A 25,351-nucleotide genomic window follows, 5' to 3' on the forward strand; every position below is an offset into this window, starting at 1 on the left:
GTTTCCCAAAGAATACAAATCCAAATCCAGTTTTTAAGTCAAATGTGAACAAATTCCTTATTGCCCATTTACTACCTCTCATGAATGGGTTCTCCATCAAAAGGTAAAATTAAAAAAAAATAATAAATAATTTTTTTTACTTTTTCGAGTGGCAAGGAGTGAAGCAATGGATGAGTAGAATGCAGTTCCATAATAGGTAATGAAAGCTTCAAAGCTGCATGTTATCAAAGCAAAGTATAATATGGGCTGTGAGACTTTAGCTTCTCAAGCTTTTCTGGCTTCATGGAAGCCTAGAAATAATACCAACATTGATCTGAATGCAACTGTGGTATGACTATGTAAATCTTCTAGATGACAATTTCATTATACACCAATATCAGATGAAGTGGCAAAATGGAATGGTTATAGACTCAATCTGTGCTTAAGATTTAAAAAAAAAAAAAAGGACTACAAACAGCAGAAATTTTTTTTTATTAAAATATGATCTGTGAGAGTAATGAATGTCACTGGATGAATTACGTCAAATTAAACCGAAATACATCATAAAGTGAACTTTATATAATCTCTAGGTCACAGCTACCAAAACAAATTCCAAATACATATGAATAAATTCTTTGTTACTAATGAATTCTTGAACAAATTACAATAATTAAAAAGAGCTGATCCACAGCAGGACATCATATGTGAAATGCAAAAGTTAAAAAGATCAAGGCAATATAATATCCACCGCCATACTTCCTTATAATCCCATACTAGAGTAGCCATTATTCTCTACAGGTATTATAACACACACACACACACACACACACACACATATATATATATATATATATTAAAAAGTACAAAACAAACATTAGGAATGTTTACATGCCCAGTTTATAACTCTTCTTTAATATCAACATAATGTTTTGATTATGATGTGTTAATTACTAGCCAGCAGCAATTACACTTCTGGATGACAAGAGATCATAAAAATGTAGTAATGTCATCTGTAAAAGCACCCTGTATTTTTTGTGATATGAATCTAGATGGATTATAAACAACAAGTCAAATGCTGTATTTCTTCATATAATGGTGAAGTAGATATGGTTATGTTTTCATTTGGATCCTATCATATATTAAAACCAATAACCTTTGCATATAACAGAATATAATAGAATTTTATCATAATGTTATTAAAAATTAACAAACAGTATGTAATGTAAGACAGATAAGGTTGATAAATTTACTTGCTTGTCCTGTAGTTTATCTTAGCCTATAGTTTAAAAATACAGCTTAAGTTTAAAAAAAAATATGCAATTGAAATTTAAATATAAAGATTTATCTAATAATTTTTTAATTTTATAAACATAGGAAAAAATCAATTTTATTGCATCCTCCAATTTTTTTTTCCTGCTTCAACTCAAATTAGATACTTTTATACATTTCAGCTTAACATTTGTGAACAATACCAAGCTGAATTTATAAAATTGAGGTGTTCAACTATGCAATTGAAACTTGTAATCATAGTAACCTATGGTTCTTTGCACAGAAATGTGTAAATTTATAAAATAATGCTAGCTATGAGAATAGATTAATAAAATTCAAGCTATTAAGTACTTGGAAATGAAATGAAAAATTTCATTTCAAATGAAATTTGAAAAATGAAAAAAAAAAAAAAAAAAATTAACAGATAGAAGGTGAGCAGAATGTATTGCCAGGAAGAAGGAAATGCATTGGCATTAAATTAATTTAATGAAAATTATGATGGGCATTGAAAACTCTGCTAGACTATGGAGTCCATTCTGATGTTGACAATTATGGACGTTATAGAAATAAATATTGTAGCTCTGTGAAAATCAAGCAATTACAATAATTCCTTTCTTTTTTAATTATACTGAAGCACACAGAAATTGGAAACAAGCATAAATAACCATAGGAAAAATAAATATAAGTGAATTGTGATGATGTCCTTTCGCTGGAAAGACCTAGGTTCAAATCCCATCTAGGATGCAAGGTAAACTTCTATCAATGCTTTTCAACCGAAGGTGAACTAAATGCTTTTATAAAGAGAGTTACAGAGTTTTCATCTTGCAAAACAGGTGATTAAAGCCAAGCCACAGAATATATAGTGACAGACAGACTCTCAGGATATCCACTCTATCATAGCACTAACTGGATTCATATGAAGCTGGTTACTCAACTGAAATGACAGGTAACACATTAAAGGAAAGACAAAATAAGATCATAAAATATGAATTATATCAATGTGTTTGGAGAGGAAACAGATTCTGTCAAAATTATTAAATGTATATGAATATCGGATTTCTTTTACATTACAGCAGTTTTCCATTTATTAATATAATTTTAGTTTGTGTGCAATTTGTAAATCTTTATAATTATTTGGATAAAGAATAACCTAAATTTAGACAGTCATAAACTAATGGAAAATGTGGATGTATGGCACGTGTTTGAGGGAAGAATGAAATTATACAGGCATGATGGGTTGCATTTAAATGGCTTTGAAGTGAGTGTGCTGGAGAAAGTGTTGTTGGATGAAAGTACTGCATTCAAGAGATCAGAAGGAAGAGATGAAAAGAAAAATCAGGAGAGTGGTACTGAAGAGACAACAGTGCTTGGCAGTGGAAACAGTAGTGGTGTGAGGGAGGAAGAGAGAACAGGAATACAAGAGGAACAGGGAAACGGGGGGAGCTCAGGTGGACAGGGAGACATGGCATAGAGTGAATGTTGAAAGTGGCAGTGAATTGTGTATGAAGATGGAGTATATTGCAATGTGGGTGGAGAAGTGGAGACTGAGGAGGCATATGTGGCAAGCAGTGATAAAGGTGATTTGGCAGGTGTAGTGGGGAAATCATAACCAACATATGGCTTGGATAGGACTGGATATAGACCTGAAAACAAACTGTTGTGTTTGTTTACAAATGCCAGAAGTATCAGAAACAAAGGGGATAAAATGGTTTCGGTGATTGAGTTTATTCGTCTCCAAATCATTGAATAAGTGAAACATGGTTGAAAGAAGATGATATCGTAACAGGAATAGAAATGGAAGGGTACAGTATTTTCATGAGGATGGAAAGGGCAGGAAGGGAGTGTCGCTGGTGATAGCAGGGGAATTAAGTCCACATAAGGTAGACATGAAAGGGTGAAATAGTGGCAATGGTTATGAGGCAGTGTGGTGTAACGTGGAGGTTGAGAGGAAGACATATTTAGTTGGATAGTAGCATTGGCATGCCTGTTTACCAAGAGTTTTGCAACAGCACAGGTTCCAAGGGAGTGGAAGGAAGGTAAAATTGTTCCACTGCATAAAGGCAGTGATAAGGCTGCAGCTTCAAATTATAGACTGATCTGTATACCTGGAGTTGTGGTGAAGGTCCTGGAGAGATTGGTGAGAAGTAGGATACAGAAATGGGTTGATAACAGCAGTATTCTCCTTGGTTATCAGCATGGGTTTGTTAAGGGGGGGAGATCCTGTTTCACTAACTTACTTATGTACTATAACAAGGTGACAAATACCTTGGACGGAGGAGATGCATATAGTGGTGTACTTGTTTTGCAAAGGCTTTTGACAGACTGTCATATGACAAGCTCTTAAATAAATTGAAACAGATGGGATTGGATCAGTGACTGGCTGTCAGATAGGTATCAGAAAGTTGTATATAGGGGTGCAGTATCTCGAAAGAGAAAGGTCACCAGAGGTGTGCCACAGGGGTCAGTTTTGGGGCCATTGTTGTTCAATTTGTATGTTAATGATATTGGATTGGGTTTATCTAGTGATATCCAGCTGTTTGCAGATGATGCAAAACTGGGGAGAGCAACACAGTCAGGCTGATGTTAATGCCTTACAAGAGGACTTGAATAGATTGCATGAATGGGCAGGTAAGTGGAACTGCAGTTCAATGTTGCCAAGTGTAAGATTTTTAGATTTTGTAAGCAACGATGGGATGCAAAGTATACACTTGGTTGGGAAACTTTAACAGAAGTAGAGGAGATGAGAGATCTAGGAGTGATGGAAGACAAGGACCTGAAATTCAGGGGCCCACATTGCCCAAGTTGTGAAGACATCACATCGAATAATGGCAATGATGCGGAGAACTCTGACATGCAGAAATAGAGAGGTTATGATTCCATTGTATCAGGCCTCATATGGATTATTGTGCACAGATTTGGTCACCAGGTTTGCATGGTGACGAGGATATGTTAGAAAGGGTACAGAGAAGATTCGCAAAGGTAATCAGTGGTCTTTGGAATGTGGAGTACAAGGACAGACTGAGAGAAAGTTGCAGAGCCTCGTGAATAGGAGGAAGAGGGGAGACATGATTGAGACATAAACTGAGCAGGGGTTGTTATCAGGTAGACATGGAAGAGATTTTTCATGGAATGGGAGTGGGGAGTAGAACAAGAGGCCATTACTGGAAACTGTATAAGGAGGGTGTGAACAAAGGAGTGAGAAGCAGGTTCTTTGCATAGAGGGTGGTTGGTGAGTGGAATGCATTGCTTGAGTGTGTTGTGGATGTGGACACACTGAATCAGCTTAAGATGCGGTTGGATGGATGAACATCGTATGCAATAGTAAGTACCTCCCACGATGAGTCTCTGACTCCGTGGAGGTTGGGTGTTGATAATAATAATAATAATAATAATAATAAAATAATTCTTGCTACATTACATAGAAAATGTTACTGTACTTATTAAGCATGGTCTATTAACTCATGCTGACAACATAATAATTACTACAGACAGCCATGAAAAATTAGAAAATATCCTGACCAAGCTGCATCAAACAATTAACAAATATGATATGAAAATTAGTTTTAATAAAAGAAAACTATTAGTAATAGGAAGAAAAAGAGAAGCAATCCAAATGAAAATAGGAAACAATAATATAGAACAAGTAAAGAAATTCAATTACCTAGGCTCAATGATCACTGAAGATCTAGACTATTTTGAATCCATAAAACATAGAATCAGTAATGGATGGATAACAATGGGCAGACTACAAAAAATACGGAACAATAAAAGATTAGGCAAAGAACTCAAACTAAAGATATATAAAACAATGATAATTCCCACAGTACTCTATGGCTTAGAATGCTGGATCTTAAGAAAAAAAGAAATGGATAAACTCTATGCTTTTGAAATGCCTAAGAAAAATTAATAGAACAAGCTGGACAGAAAGAAAAACAAATGAAAAAGTCAGAGAAGAACTTAACTTGAAAGAAACAATAATTACAGAAAAAAGAGCTGACTAAGCTGGTTTGGACATGTCTCAGGAATGAACCCAGAAAGATTACCAAACATTAAATGGTAGAATTGAAGGACAGTCCAGCAGAGAAAGACCAAGAAAAAAATGGATTGGCAACATTAAAGAAAGCACCCACTTAAACTCCATAGTAGAACTCTATAAAAAAACAGCAGACAGAAAGAAATGGCAAAAATTCATCTTTGAGGAACTCAACCTGCCATGAGCAGATGAGAAGATTAACTCATACAGCAAACAATAGCATTTTTATGTACAAAATTCAAGGCCTGTTACCAAAACAAAAGAATTAAGATAATCTATGCTCATTTTAAATCCAATTTTAAAATATGCAAATATGAAAGACAGATGTTAGAATTTTTCCCATTTTTGAACATTCATGACCCAAAGTTTCAACAAAAATTTCACGTATACTATGATATTTTGATAAGTAATGAACAAGACACCTAAAACCATTCTTCATATAGTGATTTTTCTGTGTACAGAACTAAAGAAACAATATATAAATACATTAGAAATTTGAAAATATTTAAATATGCATAAAACAACTATGCCTGCCAATATTAATTTTTAAACACTTAACCCATTAAAAACTTAATTTTAGAAATAAATCTAGACCAACTCCACAGCAAATGGCTGATGAAATAGATTTTGACTTGTCATTCAATCACATGTAACAGAACATATCCGTGGTGTTCAAGATAGGATGCGTGAGGAGTGTTTGCCAGGAAGAACAATAGAAAGGGTGGCTATAGCAATTAAGAGAGGTGAAAGGGTGGATGAGATGATTGTGATGGTAGGAACAAATGACTTGAGTGGTAATGTAAGTCGGGCAGTGAGAGATATGAGATTTTTGCTTGAGGCAGTATGGAAGAAGACAGAGAGAGGAAAAATAGTGTGTGTGTGTTGCCTAGGCATGATAATGACGAGCTGAGCAGAAGAGCAGTAATATTGAATGACATAATAGCTAGAATGTGTGACAAGAGAGGACTGGTATATGTGGATGCTTGGAGTGCATTTGAGGAAAGAGAGGAATTGTATGGAGGGACCGCTTACATTTGAATGAGGAAGGACGTAGGCATCAACGTCCTTCCTCATTCAAATTTGATTGCTGTTCTGAACGAATCAGTGTGTCCCAGGGACGATGATAGCAGGGGTGGCCTCTTGTAGGAATGGATACTTGGGAGAAGGGAGACGACATCAGGTAACACTGAGCCCAGTGGAGTCTAGAGGGGATAATGCTGGGTATAGAAACAATGGCATTTATATGCTTTATACTAATGTCAGGAGTATCCAGAATAAGGGAGAGGAATTGGTGGTGCAGATAGCATCAGCCTGGCCAAAAATTATTGGGATCACTGAGACGTGGTTGACAGAAGAGGATATAATAACAGGAATAGAAGTCGCTAGGTACAGCATTTTTCGGCAGGATAGGAGGGGAAAGTGTGGTGGTGGGGGTACTGCTTATGATAAGTGACGACCTATGTCCTCTAAGAGTGGAGGCTTTGGAAGGCAGTGAGACAAATGATTTTGAGAGTATATGGTGTGAGGTAGAGGTGGGCAAGACAGGATATTTAGTAAGGTGTTGCTACAGACCCAGGAGTACAGAGGATGGGGACCAGGAAGACAGTTAAGTTTGGCAAGTGCAAGAAGAATGATTGTTACGGGAGATTTTAACTACAGTAATATAAATTGGAGAGAGGAAGATGCATGTAGCAATAGGGGAATGAAATTTCTAGAATTCTTGAGGGACAAATGTCTTAGGTAACATGTAACAGAGGGAACAAGAGGTTCAAGAGTTTTGGATTTCGTTATAGCATCAGAAGAGTTGATAATAACTGAGATGACATCTCTCCCACCAGTTGGAGAGAGTGACCATATTGTTTTGACTTGGAAGATGCATAGACATGCAGGAGTATCAAAGAGACGGGAACTTATGTGGAATTATAAAGCAGGTGATTATAATAGTCTTAGACGTCAACTTTGGGAAGTTTCATGGAGGGAGGAATTGGAATTACACATGCTTTTCCAGGAATCAAGTTCTTGAATGGATTTGTTAACTACAAGTTTGGTTATTTAAAAGTTGGATAATTGAGAGATCACTGTACCTCAAATTTATTGCAACTATTCAATTTGACCATTTCAACACAGGGACAGTTTCTTGGAAAACATTAAAAGAAAAAACGTTTTTAAAAATGAATTTTTCCTATGTTTTATTTTGCATTATATTAAGAAACTGAAATATTTTTACTACAAAAACTAAAAATGGGTGCTGTAAGTCATTCATAATCTAGGAGTCCACAGTATGTATAGTATGAAAATTTTCTATTTCAATATATAGAAAAGACTCATGAAGTCTTTTTAGAATGAGAAAAATGCAAAGTTTAAAAGCAATATACATTATTCACTTAGTACAAATTTTAAATATTATAGAAATATAAAAACATCATATGTATTAAATTCAATCCTTAATTATAATATTTTTGATATTTTTGACAGATTAAACAAAAGCACACTGCTAAAGGTTTTACAATTTCAGTACCCTAGCAAGAATGTACACTTTGGAACAACATAACACAAATGAAAACTGAAAAGGGTACTTGACGGAAGCTGAAAAATCCATTATCTTCAAACAATCAAGGTACAGCCAGTGAGAACCTGACTGTGATCAAAACAAGCATAAATTCAGCTCTCTCTATAGTACAATTGCATAACAGAATATATTATGAATTGCAGTATTTTATTTTTTACAGTATTATGAATTGCTTCTTCACTCCTAGATTACACTTATGTACAAGTATAATATAATGAAATTGATGAAAATGTTCACATATTTATGACTGAAGTGATATCAAAACAAAATTTAATTAGTTATATTTCTTGAAACTATAAACATTAACAAGACTACATGAGGAGATGTGTAGAATGCTTGGCATTTCAGGACATCTTCATTTTAAGATGTTAACTTGTCTGAAGGTAACAATGGCAGGAATATACACTTCTATTTTATGAACTAATGTTCAAATAGTGCTTGGAATAACAATAAATATATAAATGCTTGTGCTAATATCAGTCTCTTCTCAGAGAAGAAAGATATCAACATATGAAAGGAAGTTACAAAAACAGTAAGTGGTACATCATGTACAAAATAAAATATTTTTGTAAGGCAACCTGAGACAATATATGTTTTCATTCATAGATTATGTAAAAAGTCAGTGAGAGTGTGTGCTTAAATTATTTGATGCAAATGACTTCAGGATGCATGCACCTTAACAGAAATAGTGGATTGAATGGAAAGAGGAAAAAGAAATTATTTATATAAAGTATATATTTTGAATTTTAGTCTGTTTGGCCAAGCACAGAGTAGATTTCTACTCTCCAATATGCAGGATCTGAATTCAAATCTGCTGTGGCATGAATGTTTGTGAATATTTTTAGGTAGTGAATGATCTGCCAGTAAAGCAGAATGGTGGTCTCACCCTGCCCAGTGTGAAACAACCCTGCTTAATGAAAAAAAGTATGTTTGGTTTAGATCTACAATGAGGTTTCATGGATCAGCTAACATTTTGCGCATTCATGATGCAATGTGCTAGAGGTTCACAAATCTTTCGTGGGCCAGATTTGTCCTAAACAATATATATTTAATATATATATAAATACATTTATATAATTAATAAATATATATGATAATGTATATATACAAAGTATTTATTAAGACTTTTTGATATTTTTATTACCATTAAGTTTTTTAAATTATTTTATTTTTATATTTTGTGAACAGTTCCCTATAAATAAACTGTAAAAATGATGTCAGAGAAACAACAAGTGCAAACACATTGATTTCAATTAAATGTGACTTATTTTATTAATCTTTATGAAAGCAGTATAATGTATTAAGAGATTTTTGAAAATAATTTCTGGTTTGTTCAAGGCACCACTCATGACCTCATTTATTCTGAGTAGATTAATTCTGTAACAGCAAGGTATGAGTTCAAAGACATAATCACAGGGTTTCTTAATTTCTGAAGTTGAAAAAAACAGAAATTATGGTTGGATATATTACTTTGCACTTAGTCATTAGTCAGAAATAGAAAGAGGCTTGCTTTTTAGTTAGAGAAATATATATAACCAAAGTGATTTTGTAGATATGGGTTACTGTAAATTGGGTGGAATTAGGAAGAGTGTAGTGTAATAATATAATAAATTTAGTTTAATCCTTTATCCAAGTGTGAGCAAACAAAGTTTGCACCTGAAGTATCTCCAGGACTGAAGCAACTCTTGATAAAGGTGGACCAAGCTCTCATCACTCTCATCTTAGTATCTCCCATAATGCAAAAGCACATCTCCTTGCAGACATGTATAATGCTATGCATTAGGGGAAGGGCCACTACCCAGAGGTAGTGATACTAAGGTAGAAGCAATGGAGAAGTCATATTTACCTATACGAGTTGCCAAAAGGTGTACCACCTTATTATTAAATTACTCTGGATTTAGAGAAAGATGTTGGAAGTTTTTCCCACTTGGTTAGACTATAATAAATTTAATTTAATCCTTTATACAAGTGTAAGCAAACAAAGTTTGTACCTGAAGTATCTTCAGGACTGAAGCAACCGTGGTAAAGGTGGACCAAGCTATCATCTTAGTATCTTAGTAAGATGAGAGTGATGAGAGCTTGGTCCACCTTTACCAGGAGTTGCTTCAGTCCTGAAGATACTTCAGGTGCAAACTTGTTTGCTTACACTTGGATAAAGGATTAAACTAAATTTATTATAGTCAAACCAAGTGGGAAAAAACTTCCAACATCTTTCTCTAAATCCAGAGTAATTTAATAATAAGGTGGTATACCTTTTGGCAACTTGTATATAGATACATATGACTTCTCCATTGCTTCTGCCTTCGTATCACTACCTCTGGGTATGGTTCTGACTGACCAGACCTCAATAAAGGTCAAAACCGGTCTGGGTAGTGGCCCTTCCCTTAATGCATAGCATTATATATGTCTGCAAGATGTGCTTTGCATTATGGGAGATACTAAGATGAGAGTGATGAGAGCTTGGTCCACCTTTACCATGAGTTGCTTCAGTCCTGAAGATATTTCAGGTACAAACCGTGTTTGCTTACACTTGGATAAAGGATTAAACTAAATTTATTATAGTCTAACCAAGTGGAAAAAACTTCCAACAAGAGTGGAGTAATGTCTCAATAAAAGAATTTTTTTTCACATCTGATATCATCATCAGTTTGTATTACAAAATAAGAGATAGATAAAACAACATACTCCTTGTAAGGATGATTTTACTTATGAAAATAGCTATGCAATCTTTTTGTGTCGTAGCTACGGATTGTTTCGAGGAATACTTTGTGTCCCATATGAGCAAGGAAACGTAGAAACTTTATGGAATTCTTTTCTGATTTCATAGCTAGGACAGGAAGCTGTGCTAGCCATGAAATTAGCAGCTGTTTGTTAAATCATTTTTTCTGGCTATAAATGTTCATCTTCTTCATATTAACTTAGGTTTTTTTTTTTTTTTTTTTTAGATATTTGAGGAATGTGATGGTGGGAGGAGACTAAAAGACAGACGTTTTATTCACTGATCCTGAAGAAAAGGCTCTCTGTGTAGACCTAATGTGGATGGCATGACAACATTTCTGGCATTCTGCTTTATATATATTATTGTTATAGTTTCTCTGAGTGTGTGCATGTTTGTGCCTCCTGATATGTGTTTTGCTACTTCTGAGGAAGGTTTTCACTGAAAGGACTTTAAAACTCTGGCCATGAAATCAGAAAATAACCATATAAACAACAATATAGGCCTCTATATGCTCTATCTTATTGGGACAACTCCCAAATAAGTTACAAACTCTCTTCCAAAAGCACCTAATATCCATACACACAAAACAGCACCATCTATCACCAAAACAAAACATCTGCCATTCTCCATGGAGTACGCTGTTCACTCCATTTATCTCTCTTTCCACAACTCGATGTTACATGTTATAAAAGAAAAAAGTGTTGTCTGCTTTTATTAGGGTGTCGCATTCCCCTTCCAAATCCCACAGCCAAACTATAACCACCAACCTCCATCCTTAAGACTTTCCCCCTCCCTCTTCAAAACTCCAATAAAGGATCCCTCTTCGTCATACCTCTTCTCTCTCGCTGTAACCCAAACCATGTTGCACACTTTAGTTTCTGTTGATGCATTTTCTCGTTAAAATTGAAAATATAAATGTTAGATAGGTTACTTTGCTTGAGAAAATGCATCAACAGAAACTAAAATGTGCAATCTGCCCAAGTAGTCAACCGTCTGCTTAGGCAGATTGTTCTCAATTTGCTATTGTAATATGGTACTGAAACAAAGGATTACTATAATGGCAAGGCTAGAAGTGTAAGGTGTATACCTCATCGGCAGAACTGTGCTCCAGGAGTCAGATGATATTCAGAACATGGAGTGATGGTCAACAGACCTGAAGTTCAAAACACAAACTGCAAGAGTTTGTTTATTAGGATAAAGAGATCACTAACAAGAAGAAATAAATAGGTGGTTGTACCATTGTACAAATCTTTGCTCAGTCTACACCTCAACAATTGTGCACAAATTTTGGCAACTTTGATTTCCGCTATGATAGTATCATGAATCCAGAATGAAAGTGGATGTAAGTGGAAAAGAGACTTTGAGGCTAATAAGAGGATTTTACTAGTTTAATGCTGAGAGGAAGGAGGAAAAGAACAAGAGGCTGTCTCTTGAAGTTTTATAAGTGTGTGAGGAACAAGAAAGTGAGGAGTAATTTCTTTACATGGAAAGCAGTGGGTGAGTGGAATCCACTATATTGTGAGTGAGTAAGTTCAATATGATAGCTCTATGCTGTTGGTCGAATGAGAACCCCTATGATGAGTCTAATGTTTTCATGAAGGTTTGTTAATAATAATCTTATAATTTAATTAGCACCACACGACTTTTAAAAGCCTTTGAAATGCCTAGCATACTGATTTATAAATGGTCATATGAAATTTCTTGATGATAGCTATTTCATTTGCTTACAGAAAGTTTTTCACTGTGCTGCATTGTATATATTATACCCAAAAAGACATTATGTTCTTATCTTCATCCATAATTTATCCTAGCCTAAGCAAATTTGCATGAAAGAGAATCATAACTTTTTTTTTTCAAAACTCTTATAGACTGATTTGCTATGATATGTAAAAAATAAATATCAGTATAGTGAATTAGCCTAATTTATAAGAATCATGACTTTTAAAAGCCTTTCTAATGATATGATCAAGAGCAACTTAAGTGTTCAAACCTGAATGACTCTATTACATATCAAAAAATATATATAAAATGTAAAACAAGCAGATGAATTTTTATCAGACTATTAAATGCTATTGCAATATTCATAATACAGTATATATGTAAATCATAATAATTACATCACAGTAATAAGTTAGGGTTATAGTTGGAGCATGTGCTGATATCAACTGAAGTACAGATAAAAGTACTATCATTGTTGAAATATCATGAGAAAGAGCATCAAAATGTATTATTGTAACAGTATAAAATACATATATCACTGATCCTATGTTTAATCACAGTCTGCATGCTGCTGAAAGCATCTATATCTTAAGAGAATAAACTAAATTTATGGATTTAATTAATGAAAGAGTTGGAAATTTAAAACTAATGTATAAATAACTTCTTTATAAATTTATAAATAAGTTTTTTAAAATGCAAGCACTGTGATGGTTACTTACAGAAGAAAGGACATTTTGCTGATATATGACATTTCCAGTGTTGATAAGTGAATACAAATTTTGGCCTTTTTTAAATATCCAGCTATTCCATTATTCATTTCCACTAGTACTTTATTTTTGTAAAAAGCAGGAAGAAAATTACATGTTAAAATAACTGCAAAAATACACGAGGACGAAATTACACAGGGAAGAAATTACACATAGATAAAAATACACTAAGAAAAAAATTAAAAGGAAAAAAATACACAACTAAGAAATTACACATAAAATAAAATTTACCAAAAATTGTACAAAATTTATAACCAGCAAAAGGTAAATCACTAGTGCAGATTTGGGCAAGGGGATTAGGGAGGTGGTTGAGTTGGAAACTCAAAATGATGTAGTGATTAGCTACCCTAATTAGTACTTATATACCTTCACCCAAACAATTCTTAGAAATTCTTGAGCAGTTCATGGTGATTAACAATTGTCGATTAGTTTTACCTTAGGAAATTATTTCTTGTAAATCTGAGGTAAGTACTAATTAGGGTAGCTAATCACTACATCATTTTGAGTTTCCAACTAACCACCTCCCTAATCCCCTTGCCCAAATCTGCACTAGTGATTTACCCTTTGTTGGTTATAAATTTTGTACAATTTTTGTAAATTTTATTTTATGTGTAATTTCTTAGTTATGTATTTTTTTCCTTTTAATTTTTTTCTTAGTGTATTTTTATCTATGTGTAATTTCTTCCTCGTGTAATTTTTTTGCAGCGCAATTTTATCCCGTGTAATTTTGTCCCGACACGGAAGAAAGTATAAATTTTTAGAAAAAAGTAGGGAAAACAATTTACAATTTATGAAGATAATAAAGCTTTGAATTGCCTTTCATTACCAATGAAAGCTTTTCTAAATGTCTTTATAACTTAATTTAACTGGCTTATGTATAAAGTTGTGTGTGAATAACTCATAAAAATAAAGATAAAACTGAAATCTAACAGATATATATTCAGCATTGTGTAATGTTTCATGTGAGTCATTCCTGAACAATTTTATATCTAAAAATGCATTGCATATACCAAACAATATTAATTTACTTTAGAAAGCATAAAGCAAAATTTCGATAATTATGATCTTATGTTCAGATCTCCACAGAGACACAAAACTCAGTGTAGAAGATCTGTTTCAGACAGTTTGTCTGAAACAAATGACAAATTTTCTGCATTCTCATCATCTTCTCAGACAATGCAACTGTGACTCATTCACATCACTCATATAATATCTTTTTAATATTATATTAAGGTTTGCTTTTATAGTATAATAACACTGCCTGTAGATCCCATAATACTTATAACTGAAAACAATAAATGCATTCTTAAGTAATGACTGATAAATAGTTGATAAGACTTAAATTTCATTATGGTATCATGTCATACCAATAAGGATAAGAAGTTTTATCTTATTGTTATTTATCCTTATTTTATTTTAACACAAATCGAACTAACGAAATTTGGAAGATTGAAGTCCAATACCTGGCTGAGACAAAAGACAAGTATGTGAAATGTTAGAATGTATGCAGGAACTTCCTGCCTAGTACATAACGACTGAATGGATCACATTGCAAACTAGAGGTTCATCACTGAGTATTTAATTATGGTTAATATAAAAAGAGAAGGAAATGAGGGATTTATCATGATTATAATATGTAGGTCAAGTGAGAAGGAAGGCAAACCAGAATATAATATTAGTAAGTTTTTTGTTAGACTCCAGTTGCTCCATTGTATGTAAACACATATGATCGTACATCTGGAGAGATCATCCTGGTAAAGAATTCAAATTCAGATACCCCATGGTATCTCCATGGAGTCCGAAGACTCTTCTTGGGAGACCCACACTAACTTTTATACAAAACCTATCATATCTCTCTCTCTCTCTCTCCTTAACCCCTTAACATACAAAGACGTCTGTGACACGTCTTTTGTTTATTGCACCAAAATTGATTTTGAATTTTGGTTTCACATATAAATACAACCGAATATAGACGCCAGACAATCTTGTGCCTATTTCCTTTCAGCTGAGAAAAGTTGCCAACAGCGTGTATCGGCTATTTCGTTTGCACAAATTCATCATTATTTTTCAAATAATGACTTAAGTTTCTACCATTTTCCCTCTTTTCTGCCTATCAACTAAACTTTGCAACCTATACACCTTCAACCTATCCTCATAGGGAGCATTCCACAGACCTGTCACCAGCATGGTCACTGCCCAACAAATCCAGGTGATTAAATCTGGGTGCAGTAATCAAGATGCAGCTAAATCATAGCCTTATAAAGAGGGATAATAACCTCCTCCTCTATCTTTACTTGTTAGTACATTTTTCAACATCCAATTAATCCTTTTGAACTATTTACCAATTTTTACAATATGCCCTCTGAATTTCAACTCTCTGCACCCCCCCCCCCAACCTCATCAATTTCCTGCAATCTAGTACAATCAATGTAATGTATAGTGTGCAACCTTTTAAATCCAAAGTACGTAACCTTACATTTTGCAGCATTATATTGTGTTTCCTAAAAACGACCTCCACAATGAGTCTTTTGATTCCATGGAGGCCTGGACAATAATAATAATACAGGTAACCCTCATATAATGCAGTACTTATACAACGCAATTTCGATATAACACAGTCTACAAATTACAGTTACCCTTTATCATCTCATATATTTTTCACCATGTGACTTAAAAATCAAATTTTATCTTCGTTAAATTTGTGTCAGCTCGTATCACACATGTAGTTAGAAGTAACAAATTTATATTAGTGATACCCTTCAACTGTTTACCCTAGAAAGTGTTTATTGTTGAACATTGTCTTCGTTTTCTGCCAGGAAAGCACATTAAAAACCATAAGTGTGTTAATCTCAAGCTGGGCACTTTATTTTCTGGTGAGTTACATACAACATGTGATGCTTTTTTTATGTAAACATTTTATTTTTATAGTAATGGCCACTTAGAGGGCTTTTGCAATATGGATGAAAACAAAATTAGTGAATTAACTGATGGGGAAATAGATTTAAATTAGGAGGAACTGGTACAGTTAATAGGTGACGTCGAACCAAATGGCAGGGAAAGTTGTGCAGAAGATTCTAATTGTGATTAATCCATTAAAGAATTCAGTTTAAAGAAATTAGCAGAAGGATTGGACTTGGCAAGAAAGTTAGGGAGTTATTTTACGGATAATAATCCCTCAATGGAGCGCTTCGGAAAATTCACGAGACAATTGGATACTTGTTTAGCTCCATATTATGAACTTAATAAAAAAATTGCAGCATAGTAGTAAGCAAGGTCTATTACTGACTTCTTGATAACTAAACCAACTGAAGTATGCAATGAGAATTATACAAATGATGTCCAAGAGATTTCAAGTGATGACAACGTCCGGCCACTCGTAAATAAAGAAAATCAAAGAAATGTTAGTTTTGAAGACACTTTACTTTATTTTGCCTAAAACATTTATGCATTATGTGCAGTGAAGTTTACGTACATTTTGCAATTTTTATCATTTTATACTATGTATTTGTTTCATAGTTTATATGTTTTCTTAACTTACATGAATTACCTGAATTAAATAAAAATATATTTTTGTTGGATATGTCATTGTTGTTTATATGATTAAAAAAAAAAACAAAATTCGGAACATAACCCTACTTTTTCTATGTGATCTAAGTCTTGCATAACGCGATTTATATAACGCGGCATTTTTGTGAACCTCACATCTGCGTTATACAAGGGTTACCTGTATGATAATCATTATCCTTTGCCCAGAATGCCAATTTATTTTAGCCATCCTGCAGGATATCTATATCACCTTTATCAACTATTGCTCTCCCCAGTTTTGTATCATCAGTAAACTGAATCCCCCCCATCCTAAAGCTTTCCCTATATCAATATACCGATTAAAGAGTGGTGTCCCTAGTACAGAACCTGGAAGCACTCCACTAATCACCCTCATTCTCCTAGAATACACTTCACCATATACTACTTTCTGGTATCCATCTGTGAGGATGTCCACCCATGCTACCAACTTCGTATCCATTCTCATTTATTCAAACTTTTGTAATAGTTTTCCCATGTGGTATTCTGTCAAATGCCTTTACAAAGTCCTGTAGTATCATAATGTAGCCATTTTTCTTATCTAATTCTGCTGTCACTTTATTATAAAATGTGAGTAAATTACTAAGGCAGGACCTAACGTTTGCAGAGTCATGCTACCAACCATAGAGTATCGTATTCCTATCCACCCACTACTGGATTTTATGCTTAACCAACTTTTCCAATACTTTACCACCACTCCTGAGATATAATTTGGAGCCATCTTTATGTAATGAAATCATTTTGCCCTCTTTCCACTCTCTCTGGAACCTTTCCAGAGCTGACACTTACATTGAACAAATTCATCAGAGGCTATGCCAATTCTCTTGCACATTCACGTAGTATAAAGCTGACATGCCATGCAGTCCCATTACTGTATTCACATTGATATTTTTCAATAAGCTGAGCACCTCCTGTTCATCTATCTCAAATTTGACATCAGAATCTGTCACATCAGCAGCTGCAAAATCCCTAGCTGAATGATACATCTTTGCAAAGGGATCACTCAGCAACTCAACTATTTTTTTGTTTCTGTAACATTCCTACTATCAGCATTGATTAAAGTCATCCTTCTCTTTATTTCCCTTATTTGTTACATAATGGAAAAAACTCTTTTGGATTTACTTTGGCCTGCTTAGCTAATTTATTTAGCAGAGTTACACTAGTGTAGAAATGTGGAGATATGAAAAGTTGCTAATAGACTATGTAACAGTCAAGAATGAAGTCATAAAGTGCATGAGAAATGCTGGAATTAGGACCAGACCAGAACTTGGTAGTAACCACTGCCTTAATCAATTACCATAGGATTTCCTATATAGGCAGAAACTATACAGAAAGACAAGTCTATAAACTAAAAATAAAGCAGAATCAAGAAATGTTTAAGGACAGAACAGCACAAAAGACCAAGATTCTAGGAAATAAGAACACAAATGATTTAGAAGAAAGATGGGAGAACTTCAAGACTATTATCCTGCCAGCAAGAAGAAAGTTTTGCAGTAAGTCAAATGAAGATCAAAAGAGGAGACAGGCACCCATGGACAGAAGAGGTGAAAACAGAAGAAAAAAGAGAAAAATTTTTGTGGAAAAAAATATTTAGGGCTGACTATGATTATTACAAACTACAAAAACAAAAGTAAAAAAACGCAGTCTTAACAGCCAAAGCTTGTTGTCTGTTAAGACCACATTCTCTACTAAATTCTCTTCCCTGATTTCTCAAGGGAAGAGCAGAAAATTTATGGAGATAATAAGATTAATCAGAAACTGATTTATAATGTCTTGAAGAATATGAGGAAATAAAATTTAGTGGGGAATATGCACTAAATTTCATGACGAGGAAGATGGAAAAATTCTTATTGGGTAAGAAGATATTATGAACAGATGGAAAGAATACTTTTCAGAATTATTAAAGTGTTCAGGAACAGATAAAAATGACATTGAAAAAGAACAAACTGCCATGGTGAAGAAGATGTAATCAAGGAAGAGGAAATAGACATGGCTATGATTATTACTACACCCTCCAAGGAGTTGGCAAATGCATCATGGGAGGTTCATTCAAAAGAATAAAATGAAAACTGAGAAGTTACTAGAACATGATGAACGTACTGGGTAAATGTGGTAAGGCAATGTTATTAAGTTTATTAAGGCTTGCTTAGAAAGAAAATGAGACACCAAGAGATTCAACCATTTCAATTGTTGTCTCTATCTTTAAAAAAAAAAGGATAATGGATCATGCCAGAACCAAAGAGGTATTTCCCTTCTTAGCATACCCAGAAAATTCTATGCGCTCTGGATACCAGAAGCAACCAGGGCTGTTGCTACAGATCATGGAACACAGGCAGGAAATGTTTTTAGGCAGTTAAATTTGGCAAGAGAAAAACAAGTCAAGTGATCAATATGGGACATTTTAACTATAGCAGTATAGATCAGAGAGAGGAATATCTTAGGTAACATGTAGCTAAGGGAACACGAGGTTTGAGAGTTTTGGATTTGGTTCTAGCATCAGAGGATTGGATTGTAACTGAGATATCATCCTTGTCTCAGGTTTGAAAAAGTGATCACATAACCCTGACTTGGAGTCAGAGTTATGTCAGGAATAGGCAATGGAAAGTTGCCTCTTCTATTGATGGAACTATATTAGAGGATGTGAAGACAGCAAGGGATCAATACAGATGATTGATAGAAATTTGAGGACATATTGTGAAAGTGGTGAAGGTCACCCAGAGGAATGCTGCAAAACTGAAAAGGATGCCTACTAGCAGAGAGAGAGAGAAAGAGAGAGAGAGAGAGAGAGAGAGAGAAGAGTGGCAATTCCATTGCATAAAACCATAATTACTAGTATTCGCAAGGGAATAAATAATGGAGATGGTGCACCGGTGGATAACCAAAATTATATCTGGACTGTACAATGTAAGTTATGACTGCAGAGTTTGATGGCTAGAAGATGACGAGGCAATATGATTGACACATTTAAACTGCTGAAAAGCAGTTACAGTGCTAACACTGTGAGATCTCCTGTATGGTAAAACAATGGGAAAGAGCAAGGACAAGGGGACCACCCCAGAAGTTGCAAAGAGAAGTGGTGAAGAAGAGAGTGAGAAGTGGCTTTTTTTTTGCATGGAGGGTGGCTGACCGTGAAATGCAGGGATCACACTGCTAAAGTAAGAACAACCTAACAGATTATGGCAATGATGAGGAGTACCTTGACATGAAGTAACAAGATTATGGTTTTCTTGTATAAAGTCTTGATCATACCCTATATAGATTACTGTGGGCAGATTTGATTACCTGGTTTCCAAGAGGATGAGAATATATTAGAGTCCAGAGAAGGCTCACTAAATCAAGGTATGATCTATGGAATGCAGGATATGAGGACAGCTTGAGGAAATGCAACTTGCATTCTCCTGTGAACAGAAGGAGAGTCAATATGACTGAGACATATAAGTTTGTGGGCAGGGGTTTGTTATCAGATTAATGTGGAGGAAATTTTCATATGGTAGAGGGAGACAAGAATCATCCCTGGAAGCTGTATGCAGAGAGCATGAGTAAGGGATGGAGGTGCAGGTTCTTTTCAAGGAGAGTGCAGAAACCATGAATGGATTTAAGGCATTGTTCGATGATATTTCTGCATGAAAGTGTGGACCTCCTGTGATGTTAATAATAATAATATAACAATCAGTTAGCCAATAACAGCAAGTACTATGTAACAGAAGGATTGCATCAATATACAATAAATCATTTCTGATATCTTATAGAGGATAAGAATTTCCCTGACTTTTGAAAGAGAGAGAGAGAGAGACAATCATTCCGATTCAAATTAAGCTGATAAATAACAGAGCTTCAGAACTTTCCTTTAAGAGAAGTTTGTATTTAAAACTGCTCAATGATGAAGGGCCTCACTCCAAAGAACGCTGGAGGTTTCAGTAGCATGTTGTGTGAGAACAGACTTTTGAGGTTTAAGGTATCCAATGTAGTACTGACATTCACAAATTCTTTTTTTTTCCCACAGAATGTATGTCAGATTACATTCATGAGGAATCTAGTAAGTACTAACCAGTAACAAAGGTGATACTTTGTCTTTTGCAGTTGGTAAGGGAGTAGAAATTTTGCCGATAGGAAAATACGTGTCAGGTGAAACTTCCAGATTCTGCTTGCATATAGGTTCAGAAATGCCAGAAATATATGGAATTGGAACCCTGCATTCTACTGAAGAATCCTTGAAGTTAATGAGAGGTCATTTAGATTATTTACATACTGGGATATTCCAACATTGGTGGACATATGAAGAGAGGAGGCCATCCTTCCCAGCATAGCAAATGACTAGAGAAAAACTGAAAAAGCACATTGGTAAGAGTATAGTGCAGAGCCTGGAATACTGGTACAGAGTGATTCAAGCATCTGAAGAGAGGAAGCCATCCTACACAATATTATTATTATTACGGTCAGCTCCAAGGAGTCCTTAGACTCATCGAGGGAGGCCCAACATCATGTCAAGAACAACTATTCAACATTCACACAGTATCTATCATACTGCACCTTGAACCCATTTACAGTCATGGCACCTACAACAGACTCTGGCAGCTCCACTCATTTACCACTCTCCAAGTAAAAGAGCTGTAAAACCCTTGCTAACCACACTCTTACCAAGTTTCCATGGATGGCCCCTAGTCTTCCCACTACCAGTCCTATTCTCAAAAATATCTTCTGAATTAATCTTACAGAAACCCTTCAGTAATTTGAATGTCTCAATCATATCACCCCTTTTTTGCCTATCAACCAATTTCTGCAGCCCACAAATCTTCAACTTATTCTCATTAGGTTCATTCTATAGTCCTGCTATTATCTTGGTCATTCATCTCTGGATCCTCTCCACCTCCTCCCCATCAAGAAGAAACCCTGGCACCCATATCTGGGCACAGTAGTCTAGATGGGGTCTTATCAAGGCTCTATACAGAGGAACAATAACCTGTTTGTCTCTGCTCGTTAAAGTGTTTTTCAGCATCCAAGTGATTTGATAAGCTGATTTTGCCACTTTTGCAATGTGTCCCCTAAACTTCAACTCCCTATCCACCAACACTCCCAAATCCCTGGCCTCATCAATCTCCTGGAGTACAGTTCCACCAATGTGATATACTGCTGCCAATCTTTTCATCCCAAAATGCAAAACCTTATATTTTTTCACATTAAAATGACATCCATTCTCCTTAGCCCAGTCCTCCAAACTATCCAAATCATCCTGCAAAATTTTGACATCCTGAGCATTCACTATTGCTCTACCCAACTTTGCATCATCTGCAAACAGATGCTCAGATCCTTTCTTATATCGTTAATGAACAAATTAAACAGTAGTAGTCCAACAACATAACCCTGTGGCACACCACTAGTCACAGGCCGTCTTTTGGACTCTACTCCTGAACAAACCACTCTCTGATATCTCTTCATCAACCACCCTCCTATCCATCTCACCAACCCTATATCCATTCTCATATGCTGCAGTTTACTGATTAGAATTCCATGTGGTATCCTATCAAAGGCTTTAGCAAGGTCCAGTAAAATCACTGTAAACCCATTACCCTTATCCAGTTCAGCCATCACTGTGTTATAGAACGTGAGCAAGTTACTGAGGCATGATGTACCCTTCACAAAACCATGCTGTTCCCCATACAGTATCCCATTTTCATCTATCCAATCTTGTATTTTCCTCTTGACTATTTTCTCCAAGCTTGACAACAATTCCTGATATGCTGATCGGCCGGTAATTTTCAACAGCAGTCTTGGAACCCCCTTTATGCAGTGGAACTATTTTCCCCTCTTTCCATCCCCTTGGGACTGACCCAGACCCGAGACTCAAATTAAACAAAATGGTCAAAGGCACTGACAATTCTTTAGCCGCTTCACGTACGACACGAGCTGGTATACTATCCAATCCCACAGATGAATTGACATTGAGGTTTTGTAATAGACTATTCACCTCTACTTCATTCACCACAATTCTCTTATAAGCTGCTGGTAAATGAATTACCAGAGAAAATTGGAAACCCAATTACAGGAAGTGGATGGAGACTATAACATGGTAGTTGGTAATTATGTCACTATTTCAGACCTAAACAGATGAAAAGGGCAATTACATATTATGATGCCCATACCTTTATTTTATAATTTATAGCTTATATTATTTTGTTCGCAAGTGAATACTCAAGAATATGTATAACCTTATTTAACAAATTCTAATAATAATTGTAATTCTTTTAATTTATGGCTATTTGAACCACTCACATTATATATGTAGATGAAGTGATTGATTCAGAACTTCAACTATTTTAAAAGGAGCAAAAAGTAATACCTTTATATAATAAAAGAGGCAATTTTATGATGACTTACAGAAATGCAGATGGCAAACAATTATCATCATAAACAATAATCACAGATACAGGTCTTGTGATTTGTTGCCATATTATTATTTTTTTTTAATCTAAATTTTTTTTAGGCATAGTCTTTTCTATTTGGTTCGTAATTTAACATTTACTTAGGATATGAACTATTCAGATTCATGTTATAAGTTCTGTTATAAGTTCATGTTATAAGTTATAATTCATGCTAAGTTCTGCTTATTTTTATTTCGTTAGTTTTACTTTTATTCAGTTCCTTTTATATATCTTCATTTATTTTATAGCTGAAGAATATCTGTTCAACATAAATGTTTTAACTCTTTATTTCCTGAATTATTTTAATTATATTAATATAATACAGGGAATATAATAATAATGCAATTCAAAGAATAGTGTAATTCCAGAGGTTTTTTAAAAATGATTATAATTAATTAAAAAAAAAGAACTCTTTTGGATATTCATATTTAGTAGCACATTTGATGATTTTGATTTTAGAGGTTTCTATTCAGCTAATGTGTCACTTCCTAAATAGCTTTATAAATACAGTTCACCTGATTTCTATTTTAAATGCTATTCTCTTCCACGTATATATATCTACAACTTCTACCTTTGTGTTATTATACTTCAGAGAATAGAATAAAACTGACTACTGCCCCCCTCATTTCAAAGTAGAAATAAAGTCTTTCAGACTTTACTTATACTCCTTGAATAGCCATTCAACAAAGAACAAAACTAATTTTGTACATGTGCAATAGTTTCTGCCAAAACAGGAAAAATAATAATATTAAGTACTGTACTGTTCTGGTGAAGTAATTAAGTGCTAAGCTATTCCAAGACACCAAGAATTATAAAATATGCACTTTACTGTATATATGTACGTTACTGTTTTAATTCACAGATTTTAGACTTTCTATATGGACAGTCTGTAAGGCAAAAGTTTTTGCAGAATGTGAAGAAAAATAAACAAAAAACAGACATTCTGAATGCCAAAGGCAAACTATATCTTCTCATACATAATTGCAATACTTTAAGAAACGATTTGCTTTCATTAATCTTGTATTATTAACCCTTAATTCAGCATATGGAAGTTTTGGTAGTTTTATTAATTTTTTGTGAAAAAATAAAAACTACTAGCTATTAGAAGCAAACAAACAAATTAAAATGTGCTTGAACCACTCTATACCCATGCATGTAAAGTTATTCACTATTATGCCTAATTATTTACAATACTGATCTGGGATGACTTTCTTATAATATTGCTCTAATTTGATATATGTTCATAAATATTTCTGAAGTTTAGCCTTCATTAGGTCATTTTAGTACTAGTTTTGTATTATTCTCAATAAAATGCATAAAAATCCAGATTTTTAGAATTAATGTAGTTTGCTGTTTTCTATCACTTTTTGGCAATTTAAAAAATGAAGTGCTCCAGGTTACGTGATAGTAGTCTGCCTTGACTAATTAAAGGTTAATAAAAATTGCTTGATCATCTTAATTCCACATACGTATTTGAGTTTTTTACATATGTATATATATTTTATTTTTACCAGAATACTGAAGTATACCTCTTTATTTCCATATAAACTGCTAGAATTATAAATACATTAAATATTCATAATTAGCCAAGGGCTATAAAAAGTCTAAAAAAAGCAATCCCATTTACATATCTTTGTAGGTATAAAATAGAAAATAAATCAGAAATGACTAATGACTTACCAAACCTCCCCCCCCTCCCAAAAAAAAATTTCTAATAGACAAAACACATACATACATACATATATATACGCACACATATAACATGCAAATAAAGAAGGAAAGAGAGAAATAGAGCAAGAGAGAATGGTATAATAACAAGTGAAGGCTGAGATCAGCATGAAGCTCTTAAAAACCATGCAGTAGGAACTATGCTACAATCTCTTGTTGTAGCAACTGGTATGTAAAATATTTAAATTCCTCCATGGCACTGCCATGGTGTTAAAATACAATATATGTCTACACAGTGAATATGCCTCCACATCAGGACAAATGTTGCACCAGAGTTCAAATGTTACAGTTAAATCACAACAAATACCCTGATTATTTAAGGGAAACAGTGTTTGATATGACTGAAAACATTTATTTCAAGAACGACGTGACTGCATACTAGGCCTCAGAAGGAGTGATCCATCCACCCACATGTTAGGGCGATCTAACATAGCATGCCATAATGATACTTCTTCACCTGATGAATCCATCCATTCTACTTCTCTTCCTTGGTGTCTACCTGTTTGAGAAACAAAAAATGAAATTATGTGAATGGAAGTTTTTTTTATTATAAGAGAAAACAGAAAT

At 34.3% G+C, this 25,351-nt stretch overlaps 1 protein-coding gene across 1 annotated transcript in view; it reads right to left on the reverse strand.

Moving 5' to 3' along the window:
* Positions 1-24,507: 24,507 nt before the first annotated feature.
* LOC150094275 (uncharacterized) overlaps positions 24,508-25,351 on the reverse strand; it is a 449,181-nt gene continuing 448,337 nt past the window's right edge. Inside the window, exon 15 of the mRNA XM_090412434.1 lies at positions 24,508-25,283. Coding sequence (XP_090268560.1) covers positions 25,141-25,283 — 143 coding nt within the window. The 3' untranslated portion in view covers positions 24,508-25,140. The remainder of the gene's footprint in view (positions 25,284-25,351) is intronic.

The sequence above is a fragment of the Typopeltis vanoorti genome, chromosome 22, assembly GCF_054136105.1.
Source record: "Typopeltis vanoorti isolate ZY-2024b chromosome 22, IOZ_Tvanoo_1.0, whole genome shotgun sequence".
Taxonomy (NCBI): Eukaryota; Metazoa; Arthropoda; class Arachnida; order Uropygi; family Thelyphonidae; genus Typopeltis; species Typopeltis vanoorti.